The sequence below is a fragment of the Scyliorhinus torazame genome, chromosome 10, assembly GCF_047496885.1.
Source record: "Scyliorhinus torazame isolate Kashiwa2021f chromosome 10, sScyTor2.1, whole genome shotgun sequence".
In the NCBI taxonomy this organism is placed as follows: Eukaryota; Metazoa; Chordata; class Chondrichthyes; order Carcharhiniformes; family Scyliorhinidae; genus Scyliorhinus; species Scyliorhinus torazame.
The window spans coordinates 157,072,559-157,085,193 of record NC_092716.1 but is presented as its reverse complement, the minus strand read 5'-3'; the positions used below and the strand labels follow the sequence as shown (position 1 = coordinate 157,085,193).

Genomic DNA, 12,635 nt, shown 5'->3' with positions numbered 1-12,635 from the left:
GGGAATAGTATATAGGCCACCAAATAGTAACATTATGGTGGGTCAGGCAATAAACAAATAAATAACTGGTGCATGGAGAAATAGTACAGTAGTTATCATGGGGGATCTTAATCTACATGTCGATTGGTTTAACCAGGTCGGTCAAGACAGCCTTGGGGAGGAGTTTATAGAAGTGTATCCGCAATAGTTTCCTAGAACAGTTTGTAATGGAACCTACGAGGGAACAAGCGGTCCTAGATCTGGTCCTGTGTAATGAGACAGGATTGATTAATGATCTCATAGTTAGGGATCCTCTCGGAAGGAGCGATCACAATATGGTGGAATTTAAAATACAGATGGAGGGTGAGAAGGTAAAATCAAACACTAGTGTTTTGTGCTTAAACAAAGGAGATTACAATGGGATGAGAGAAGAACTAGCTAAGGTAGACAGGGAGCAAAGACTTTATGGTGAAACAGTTGAGGAACAGTGGAGAACCTTCCAAGCGATTTTTCACAGTGCTCAGCAAACGTTTATACCAACAAAAAGGGAGGACGGTAGAAAGAGGGCAAATCGACCGTAGATATCTAAGGAAATAAGGGAGAGCATCAAATTGAAGGAAAAAGCATACAAAGTGGCAAAGATTAGTGGGAGACTAGAGGACTGGGAAATCTTTAGGTGGCAACATAAAGCTACTAAAAAAGCTATAAAGAAGAGTAAGACAGATTATGAGGGTAAACTTGCTCAGAATATAAAAACAGATAGTAAAAGTTTCTACAAATATATGAAACAAAAAAGAGTGGCTCAGGTAAATATTGGTCCTTTGGAGGATGAGAAAGGAGATTTAATAATGGGAGATGAGGAAATGGCTGAGGAACTGAACAGGTCTTTTGGGTCGGTCTTCACAGTGGAAGACACAAATAACTTGCCAGTGACTGATAGAAATGAGGCTATGACAGGTGAGGACCTTGAGATGATTATCATTAAGGAGGTAGTGATGGGCAGGCTAATGGGGCTAAAGGTAGACAAGTCTCCTGGCCCTGATGGAATGCATCCCAGAGTGCTAAAAGAGATGGCTAGGGAAATTGCAAATGCACGAGTGATAATTTACCAAAATTCACTCGACTCTGGGGTGGTCCCGGCGGATTGGAAATTAGTAAACGTGACACCACTGTTTAAAAAAGGAGGTAGGCAGTAAGCGGATAATTTTAGGCCAGGGAGCTTAACTTCGGTAGTATGGAAGATGCTGGAATCTGTCCTCAAGGAAAAAATAGCGAGGCATCTGGATGGAAATTGTCCCATTGGACAGACGCAGCATGGGTTCATAAAGGGCAGGTCGTGCCTAATTCATTTAGTGGAATTTTTTGAGGACATTACCAGTGCAGTAGATAACCGGGAGCCAATGGATGTGGTTTATCTGGATTTCCAGAAAGCCTTTGACAAGGTGCCACACAAAAGGTTGCTGCAAAAGGCATCACGGTAGCATTGTGGATAGCGCAATTGCTTCATAGCTCCAGGGTCCCAGGATCAATTCCGGCTTGGGTCACTGTCTGTGCAGAGTCTGCACATCCTCCCCGTGTGTGCGTGGGTTTCCTCCGGGTGCTCCGGTTTTTCCCCCACAGTCCAAAGATGTGCAGGTTAGGTGGATTGGCCATGATAAATTGCCCTTAGTGTCCAAAATTGCCCTTAGGGTTGGGTGAGGTTACTGGGCAATGGGGATAGGGTGGAGGGTGGGGGCTCTTTCCAAGAGCCGGTGCAGACTCGATGAACCGAATGACCTCCTTCTGCACTGTAAATTCTATGTAAATAAGATAAAGATGCATGGCATGAAGAATAAAGTAGTAGCATGGATAGAGGATTGGTTAATTAATAGAAAGCAAAGAGTGGGGATGAATGGGTGTTTCTCTGGTTGGCAATCAGTAGCTAGTGGTGTCCCTCAGAGATCAGTGTTGGGCCCACAATTGTTCACAATTTACAAATATGATTTGGAGTTGGGGACCAAGGGCAATGTGTCCAAGTTTGCAGATGACACTATGATGAGTGGTAAAGCAAAAAGTGCAGAGGATACTGGAAGTCTGCAGAGGGATTTGGATAGGTTAAGTGAATGGGCTAGGGTCTGGCAGATGGAATATAATGTTGACAAATGTGAGGTTATCCATTTTGGTAGGAATAACAGCAAAAGGGATTATTATTTAAATGATAAAATATTAAAACATGCTGCTGTGCAGAGAAACCTGGGTGTGCTAGTGCATGAGTCGCAAAAAGTTGGTTAACAGGTGATTTAGAAGGCAAATGGTATTTTGTCCTTCATTGCTAGAGGGATGGAGTTTAAGACTAGGGAGTTTCTGCTGCAATTGTATAAGGTGTTAGTGAGGCCACACCTGGAGTATGGTGTTCAGTTTTGGTCTCCTTACTTGAGAAAGGACATACTGGCACTGGAGGGTGTGCAGAGGAGATTCACTAGATTAACCCCAGAGCTGAAGGGGTTGGATTATGAGGAGAGGTTGAGTAGACTGGGACTGTGCTCATTGGAATTTAGAAGGATGAGGGGTTATCTTATAGAAACATATAAAATTATGGAGGGAATAGATAGGATAGATGCGGGCAGGTTGTTTCCACTGGCGGGTGAAAGCAGAACTGGAGGGCATAGCCTCAAAATAAGGGGAAGTAGATTTAGGACTGAGCTTAGGAGGAACTTCTTCACCCAAAGGGTTGTGAATCTATGGAATTCCTTGCCCAGTGAAGCAGTTGAGGCTCCTTCATTGAATGCTTTAAAGATAAAGACAGATATTTTTTTGAGAATAAAGGGATAAAGGGTTATGGTGTTCGGGCCGGAAAGTGGAGCGGAGTCCACAAAAGATCAGCCATGATCTCATTGAATGGCGGAGCACGCTCGAGGGGCCAGATGGCCTACTCCTGCTCCTCGTTCTTATGTTCTTATTTCCTACTCTTGTCTTTCCATGCTGTAAGGGTTCTGGGGTTTGGGAGGCGCTGTCAGACAGGAATCATTTCATTGGCTCAGGGAGGTTTGTGGCATTCTGTCCCTTTAAATGAGAGAGAGATCAAGTAACTGAGGTCCAGGACATCAAATCGACCCTACACTCTGCAACATAATCCCTGGCCAGCCATATTCAGAATGCAAGGGCATTTCCTCAATAACCATAATGTTCCAAATAGGATTTGTTCATCTCAATCTGTATTTTTCTTACAATTTGACTATAAACAAGTATGCTTCAGTCAACTATCACCCATTATTGTCATGGAATAGTCGGTGCGGGGGATGGGGGGGGGGAGAATGAATCTAGAGGCATCACTTAGCACAGGAAATTATCCACCTGGAGCAAAGACAATGACATGCCTGGTGGCAACATTAACTGCCCTATTTTTAGTTCGCAGTTGCTCTTGATCCAATTACATTACCACTGAAAACAATCCCAGGCCTAAAATTACCTGCAGCAAACCACTTCACAATTCTGAGCAGTAGCCAACTCCTCATTGAACACCAGTCAGTCGTATTATTGCAGAATGGTGTGCCCCTTCTCACCCTGAACTGCTTTCTTGCCTTCTTTCTATACCGCCAACGCTGTGTCATTGCTCAGTGCAGCAGTTTGCCAAAGCTCCCCTGTATTACTTCAATCATACTTCAGCAATGTCGCCAAATGGCTTCACGTAAAACTGAAAGAGGAGTGGTGGGAGTCCAGAGGAAGGTTTAACGGGTTATTTTCTTTTAAAACAAGATGCTCACTGCACCATTAGGTCAAAAGTGGCCTTTAAATGTACACACCAGGCACCCGGCTACAGCTACCAGAGCAGACAAAGGCTCCAAGCCTCTGCCAGCAGCGATATACTTTGCCCACTGCCTGAGCCAACTGCAGCCATGTCGCCAACACTTCTCCTCCACTAATTATAAGGGAGGAGATAGTGGAAACGGAGGCGTCACTGAATTCTTTTTTAAAATTCATTTACGGGATGTGGGAGTCGCTGGTTAGGCCAATATTTTTTGCCCATCCCTAGTTGCCCTTCAGAAGGTGGTGGTGGGTTGTCTTCTTGAACTGCTGCAGGCCATGGGGTGTAGGTACACCCACTGTGCTATTAGGGAGGGAGTCCCAGGATGTTGTGCCCCTGCAACAGTGAAGGAACGGCGATATATTTCCAAGTCAGGGTGGTGAGTGACTTGGAGGGGAACCTCCATGTGGTGGGGTTCCAAGATAACTGCTGCTCTTGTCCTTCTAGATGGTAGCAGTCATGGGTTTGGAAGATGTTGCCTGAGGAACCTTGGCGAGTTACTGCAGCGCATCTTGTAGATGGTACAGACGGCTGCCACTGTTCGTCGGTGGTGGAAGGGGGAGCAATCAAGCAGGCTGCTTTGTCCTGGATGGTGTTGAGCTTGAGTATTGTTGGAGCTGCACTCACCCAGGTAAGTGGAGAGTATTCCATTACACTCCTGATTTGTGCCTTGTAGATGGTGGACAGGCTTTTTTTGGGGGGCGGGGGGGGGTTACTCGCCATAGGATTCCTAGCCTTTAACCTGTCCTGGTGACCATAGTATTAATGTGGCTAGTCCAGTTCAGTTTCTGATCAAACCCCCAGGATGTTGTTTGAGGGTGATTCAGCGATGGTAATGCCATTGAATGTCAAGGGGCGGTGCTTAGATTCTCTCTTGTAGGAGATAGAACATAGAACATTCAGTGCAGAAGGAGGCCATTCGGCCCATCGGGTCTGCACCGACCCACTTAAGCCCTCACTTTCACCCCATCCCCATAACCCAATAGCCCCTCCTAACCTTTTTGGTCACTAAGGGCAATTTAGCGTGGCCAATCCACCTAACCTGCACGTTTTTGGACTGTGGGAGGAAACCGGAGAACCCGGAGGAAACCCACACAGACACGCATTGCCTGGTACTTGTGTGGCACAAATGTAACTTGCCACCTGTCAGCCCAAGCCTGGATATTGTCCAGGTCTTGCTGCATTTGGACATGGACTGCTTCATTATCTGAGGGGCCGCGAATGGTGCTGAACATTGTGCAGTCATCCGCAAACATCCCCACTTCTGATCTTATGATGGAAGGGTGGTCATTGATGAAGCAGCTGAAGATGGTTGGGCCTAGGACACTACCCTGAGGAACTTCTGCAGTGATGTCCTGGAGCCGACATGATTGACCTCCAATCACCACAACCATCTTCCTTTGTGCCAGGTATGACTCCAACCAGCAGAGAGTTTTCTCCCCGATTCCCATTGACTCCAGTTTAGCTAGGGCTCCTTGATGCCATACTCAGTCAACTGCTACCATGATGTAAAGGGCAGTCACTCTCACCTCACCTCTGGCATTCAGGGCAGCACGGTGGTGCAGTGGGTTAGCACTGCAGCCTCACGGCGCTGAGGTCCCAGGTTCGAGCCCGGCTCTGGGTCACTGTCCGTGTGGAGTTTGCACATTCCCCCCGTGTTTGCGTGGGTTTCGCCTCCACAACCCAAAAATGTGCAAGCTAGGTGGATTGGCCACACTAAATTGCCCCTTAATTGGGAAAAATGAATTGGGTGCTCTAAAAAAAATTTTTTTTAACTCTGGCATTCAGCTCTTTTGTCCATGTTTGAACCAAGGCTGTAATGAAGTCAGGAGCTGAGTGACCCTGGCGGAACCCAACTAAGCATCCGTGAGCAGATTATTGCTGAGTAAGTGTCGCTTGATAGCACTGTTGATGACTCCTTCCATCACTTTTCTGATGATGGAAAGTAGATTGATAGGGATTTAATTGGTTGGGTTCGATTTATCCTGTTTCTTGTGTACAGGACACACCTGGGCAATTTTCCACATTGCCGGGCAGATGCCAGTGTTGTTGTTGTACTGAAACAGCTTGGCTAGGGGTGCGGCCAGTTCTGGAGCACAAGTCTTCAGTACTATTGCCAGGATATTGTTAGGGCTCATAGCCTTTGCAGTATGCAGTGCCTTCAACCGTTTCTTGACATCACGTGGAGTAAATCGTATTGGCTGCAGACCGACATCTGCGATGTTAGAGCAGCACGATGGTGCAATGGTTAGCACTGCTGCCTCATGGCACCGAGATCCCAGGTTCGATCCGAGCTCTGGGTCACTGTCTGTGTGGAGTTTGCACATTCTCCCAGTGTTTGCGTGGGTTTCGCCCCCACAACTCAAAAATGTGTAGGATAGGTAGACTGGACACGCTAAATTGACCCTTAATTGGAAAAAATTAATTGGGTACTTAAATTTATACAGAAAAAAAATCAGTGATGATGGGGACCTCCAGAGGAGACCAAGATAGATCATCCACTTGCACTTCTGGCTGAAGATTGTTGCAAAAGTCTCAGCTTTGACCTTTGCACATACGTGCTGGCTCCTCCATCATTGAGGATGGGGATATTTGTGGAGCCTCCTCCTCCAATGAGTTGTTTAACTGTCCATCACCATTCACAGCTGGATGTGGCAGGACTACAGAGCTTAGATCTGATACGTTTGTTGTGGAATCGCTTAGCTCTATCACTTCCTGCTTATGCTGTTTGGCACACAAGTAGTCCTGTGTTGTAGCTTCACCAGGTCGACACCAATTTTTCGGTATGCCTGATGTTGTTCCTGGCATGCTCTCCTGCACTTCATTCAACCAGGGTTGATCCCCTGGCTTGGTAGAGTGGGAAGTTTGCTAGGCCATGAGGTTGCAGGTTGTGGTTGAATACAATTCTGCTGCTGTTGATGGCCCACAGTGCCTCATGAATGCCCAGTCTTGAGTTACTAAATCTGTTCGAAGTCTATCTCATTTAGCTCGGTGGTAGTGCCACACTACACGATGAAGGGTATCCTCAATGTGAAGACGAGACTTTGTCTCCATAAGGACTGTGCAGTGGTCACTTCTACCGATACTGTCTTGGACAGATACATCTGCAGAAGGCAGACTGTGAGGATGAGGTCAAGTATGTTTTTCCCTCTTGTTGGTTCCCTCACCACCTGCTGCAGTCCCAGTCTAGCAGTTATATCCTTTAGGACCCAGCAAGCTCGGTCTACGGTGGTACTACTAAGCCATTCTTGGTGCTGGCCATTGAAGTCTCCAGTCCATCTGTGCCCTTGCCACCCTCAGTGCTTCCTCTTAGTTGTATTCAACATGGAGGAGTACTGATTCATCAGCTGATGGTAGCCAGCACATGGTAATCAGCAGGATGTTTCCTTGCCCATGTTTAACCTGAAGCTATAAGGCTTCATGGTGTCCAGAGTCAATGTTGAGGACTCCCAGGGCAACTCCCTCCCGACTGTACACCACTGTGCCGCCACCTCTGCTGGGTCTAGGGCAGCACGGTAGCCTTGTGGATAGCACAAGTGCCTCACAGCACCAGGGTCCCAGGTTCAATTCTGGCTTGGGTCACTGTCTGTGCGGAGTCTGCACATCCTCCCAGTGTGTGCGTGGGTTTCCTCCGGGTGCTCCGGTTTCCTCCCACAGTCCAAAGATGTGCGGGTTAGGTGGATTGGCCATGATAAATTGCCCTTAGTGTCCAAAATTGCCCTTAGTGTTGGGTGGGGTTACTGGGTTATGGGGATAGGGTGGCGGTGTTGACCTTGGGTAGGGTGCTCTTTCCAAGAGCCGGTGCAGACTCGATGGGCTGAATGGCCTCATTCTGCACTGTAAATTCTATGATAATCTATGATAGACAGGACATGCCCAGGAATGGTGAGAGTGGTGTCTGGGACATTGTCTGTAAGGTGTGATTCTGTGAGTGAGACTGTCAAGCTATTGCTTAACTCGCCTATGAGACAGCTTTCCCAACTTTAGCACAAGCCCACAGAGGTTAGTAAGGAGGACTTTGCAGTGTCGGGTTTGCAGTTGTCCTTTCCAGTGCCCGGTTTCATTCCTTTTTTGTGCTTTTGTAGCGGTTGCATACAACTGAATGGCTTACTAGGCAACTTCAGAAGGCATTCAAGAGTCAACCACTTTGCTACGAGTTTGGAGTCACATGGAGGCCAGACCAAGTAAGGATGGCAGATTTCCTTCCCTCAAGGACATCAGTGAACCATAGAACGCAGAAGCTGGCCATTCGGCCCATTGAGTCTGCACCGACCCACTTAAGCCCTCGCTTCCACTCTATCCCCGTAACTCAATAACCCCATCTCACCTTTTTGGTCATGAAGGGCAATTTATCATGGCCAATCCATCTAACCAGATGGGTTTTTACAACAATCGATAATGGTTTCATGGTCCTCATTATACTTTTAATTCCAGATATTTTATTGACTTTAAATTCCATCACCTGCCCGTGGTGGGATCGAACCCAGGTCCCCAGATCATTATCCTGTGTCTCTGGATTACTAGTCCAGTGACAATACCACTATGCCACTGACCCCCTTTGTAATCCTGATGCTCAGGTTGATGTCTTAGGGACACCTGTTCAAATCCCACCACAGTAGCCAGTGGAATTTAACTTCAATTAATTAATTGGGAATTACGAAACTAGTCTCAGTAACGGTGACCATGACAACTATCAACATTTGTTGAAAAAAAACATCTTGCCCACTTACGCCATTGAGAGGCGGAAATCTGCCGCCTTTACCTGGTGTGGCCTACAAAAGACTCCAGACCTGCACAATATGGTTGGCTCGTAACTACCCTCTGAAATGGCTGGACAAGGCAATCAGTTCAAGGGTAATCAGGAATGAGCATCAAATGATGGCCTTGCCAGTGACACCCGCATCCCATAGAAAATTTACTAAAATTATTCATTCAATATCTCAAGACACCAAGTCAGTGTTTTATGACAAACATTTTCTTTAAAAAGTATAAATGTCTAGTTAATTATATGATCGGTGGCACATTCAATGATATGTTACCATCCCACTAATTAAATTCCAGAAATTCACAGCTCTTCTCAATCCAATACAAAAGTTGCCTAGCGATACAACTTAAGAGGTGAATTATATTCACTGTTCCTCAAGGAATGTTGCCACGCTAAAGAGACATAAAGCTGAAATATACAGCACTGTCCAGGGGCCCAGGCTCAGTGTGCAGACAGCACTGTCCAGAGGTTCAGGCTCAGCATGTGGACAGTGACTGCTTCTACATGATTTAAATACCAAACAGATTCTACATAGAATCAGCCCTCATTCCTGAACTTCTAGAATCTATGCTGCACCCACAACAACCCATGTTGCGCAGGATGTGTGCTCTGACAAGCCATAGCCTACCCCCTCTTCTGTGATCCCAGCATGAGATCCTAATAACCAGACACCTGAAACTGGAGTAGCATCTCACAACCTGGTTTCAATTTTAAAAAGGTTATTCCATCCTCTTGACCCAAGCAGTCAGTTACATTTTTAGGGAAGTATACAGATGAGTACTCCTACTGTCATGATTCCAATCAGTAGCCTGACTTGTAGCCTGTAAGGACGATAGAGAACAGAAAGATGCCTTTCCAGATCTGGTGACACTAACAGGTTATATATAATCTCCCAATGAACCTGCACAGCAGAACCTCTTGTTACCTTTCCATATCATATTTACACCATCATCAACACAAGACCATAACACACTGCTTACATACAACACGGAAGGTTAACTTCACACAGAACGTGCACACTGCACCCACTGAGGAAAGTATGTCTGTGTTTTTGTCAAAAGCCACAGCTCTCCCACTACATACATAAAAGCAAATACAGAAGTCAAGGATACTTAGTGTAACTTATAGAAAGTGGGCAGTTGATCACACTGGAATGTCCCCACTCTTGTTATTTACATTGCTAGGTTGTTACCCACTACAGACCATCAGTCAGGTCAGACTAAACAGACATGTCATGCATTGCAACAATCAAAACATTAGTGGGCTGAAGTGGCATTAAGATTAGTGTGTTCCTCTAATTTAACAGTGACTGCGTGCAGAGTCAGTGTGTGTGTGTGTGTGTGTGTGTGTGTGTGTGTGTGTGAGAGAGTGAGAGAGAGTGTGACAGAGACTGGGGTGGGGAAAGAGATGGGGTGGAGAGGGGTGGGAGAGGGGGAGGAAAGGGGAGAGGGGAAAGAGAGGGGGGAGGAAAGGGGAGAGGGGAAAGAGAGGGGGGAGGAAAGGGGAGAGGGGAAAGAGAGGGGGGAGGAAAGGGGAGAGGGGAAAGAGAGGGGGGAGGAAAGGGGAGAGGGGAAAGAGAGGGGGAGGAAAGGGGAGAGGGGAAAGAGAGGGGGGGAGAGGGGAAAGAGAGAGGGGGGGAGAGGGGAAAGAGAGAGGGGGGGAGAGGGGAAAGAGAGAGGGGGGGAGAGGGGAAAGAGAGAGGGGGGGAGAGGGGAAAGAGAGAGAGGGGGGAGAGGGGAAAGAGAGAGAGGGGGGGAGAGGGGAAAGAGAGAGAGGGGGGAGAGGGGAGAGAGAGGGGGGGAGAGGGGAGAGAGAGGGGGGGAGAGGGGAGAGAGAGGGGGGGAGAGGGGAGAGAGAGGGGGGGAGAGGGGAGAGAGAGGGGGGGAGAGGGGAGAGAGAGGGGGGGGAGAGAAAGAGGGGGGAGAGAGGGGAAAGAGAGAGGGGGGGAGAGAGGGGAAAGAGAGAGGGGGGGAGAGAGGGGAAAGAGAGAGGGGGGGAGAGAGGGGAAAGAGAGAGGGGGGGAGAGAGGGGAAAGAGAGAGAGGGGGGAGAGAGGGGAAAGAGAGAGAGGGGGGAAAGAGAGAGAGGGGGGAGAGAAAGAGGGGGGAGAGAGGGGAAAGAGAGAGGGGGGGAGAGAGGGGAAAGAGAGAGGGGGGGAGAGAGGGGAAAGAGAGAGGGGGGGAGAGAGGGGGGGAGAGAGGGGAAAGAGAGAGGGGGGGAGAGAGGGGAAAGAGAGAGAGGGGGGAGAGAGGGGAAAGAGAGAGAGGGGGGAAAGAGAGAGAGGGGGGAGAGAGGGGAAAGAGAGAGAGGGGAAAAGAGAGGGGGAGAGAGAGAGGGGGAAGAGGGGAGAAGGGAGACGCACAGAGAAAACAGCGAGAGACTAGGTGGAGGATTGCAAATTATCCTTTATATATATCTGAAATATGATAAATGAATGTTATGGGCACGACGGAAGGGGTGCTAATGGGATTTTTAAACCAATTCTTGCAGTGAAATGTGAGGTACACCAGGGCAGAGCAGCCGGGGAGGGGAGGAAGCGACAGGCGTTCTGACAGACAAATGTATCCTGTTCACTCGAAACCATTTTGTTAAGCAGCTGTGTGGGTACCGCTCGCTCACTCACCTTCGCCCGAAGAACTTGAGGCCGGTGAAGGGTTTGTTGTGATGGTGGTGGTGATGGTGATGGTGGTGATGAGGAGACACTGGGCTCTGCTCGTTCTCACAGGACGTGGGCAGCTCGGAGGACGATCCGGACGCCGAGGATTCCTCCAGTTCAGCTTGGAGCTCTTCCCCCCCTTGGTCCATCCCTTTAGTCCTGGGGAAGGAAGAAATGGTTCCCACCGGATGAGAATGTGTGTGTGTGTGTCTCCTCGGCTGATGCCTGGAGTTGCTCACCTCTTCATGCAGCCAGAGAGTCAGTCCAGAGCAGAGTATGTGTGTGGAGCTGGGATTGAGAGCTACATTAGCAGGAGGCAGAGGGGAAACACCAGGGCTTTACACCGCATTGGAGAGAGGGAGCAAAGCAACCCGGAATCCTAAATAAATAAATACATAAATTTAAAAAAGTTGCAATTTCTGCTCCAGCAGAACTGGCACCCGGAACTAACTGCATCTACATGTGGTGGGTTTTACTTTCTCCCCATTCCTCGCACTGGTATTACAGACAAGGGAGGGGGGAGTAAGGAGACGACTGTAGACCTAGCTGGGGTAGAGTTGGGAGTAGCCACCCTTGCCTAAAGCTGCAACACACACACACACACTCTCTCTCTCTCTCTCTCTCTGTCTTAACCTGCTTCTCTCAATCGGATGCTGCACATTCAAGAACAGGAAGTTTGCAGTGCCTGCAGTAAGAGGAGTGACAGGACCCTGATAGTTGCCTGCTGATCTGCCTCCTGGAGAATGAATGAAACTTCTGCAAGAGAGAGAGAATGGGGGAGATGTGCTGCCGCCATCTGCTGTTCTTCACCAGCAGTGTGTGCACAGCCTCTGCCTACAGTATCTCGATCAGAGTAGGAAGGGGCTGAAGTTGGTGGCACAGTACATTCACCCTGGGAGAGCTGCCAAGTGTACCTCATTAAGAGTGCCAATCACTCGGTTCAAATTGTAACCTGCTTTGATTGGTACTAAGTCCATTTAGGCTGAGCTGCTGTTCTACCTCCCTGTGTAATGAAAGGTTGCTATTGTAGGCAAGGCATTTAATCCCCGAGTTAACGGTTTATAGCAATTTCATGCGAGCATATTCATTATTAATATCAGACCCTAGCACCACTTCAGCCACTTATTTAAATAGCTTTGCAATTCCACATCACATTTGCTGATCATAAATTCTTTGGGGCATTAAACAAGGCACAAAAGGCAGAGTATCGCCAATACATCAAAACTGAGCTTCATTCCTCTGTATAGCAGAGCTCATGGAGATCTTCCATATTATCAGAGTCACAGTGCCTGGCTCCTGTTTAATGTCTTCTTGCAAAATCCCACTAATCAGGTCACTCAATCGGGGAACCATTTCTTTTCAACCAATGACATCCACCGCCCTCATTCCCACAGACTCGCTGCCCTTCAACCTACTTGCTCAACCAATCGCCTGCCAGGACTATTTCAGTCT

The 12,635-nt window shown here is 47.9% G+C and overlaps 1 protein-coding gene across 2 annotated transcripts in view; it reads right to left on the bottom strand.

Annotated features, from left to right (window-relative positions):
• Window positions 1–11,875, bottom strand: part of dgkza (diacylglycerol kinase, zeta a) — a 663,976-nt gene extending 652,101 nt beyond the window's left edge. The window contains exon 1 of one of the 2 annotated variants that reach the window (XM_072518865.1): window positions 11,151–11,875. In XM_072518865.1, coding sequence (XP_072374966.1) covers window positions 11,151–11,332 — 182 coding nt within the window. In that variant the 5' untranslated portion in view covers window positions 11,333–11,875. The remainder of the gene's footprint in view (window positions 1–11,150) is intronic. The other variant, XM_072518866.1, reaches the window with a different exon arrangement.
• Between the last annotated feature and the right edge of the window lie 760 nt (window positions 11,876–12,635).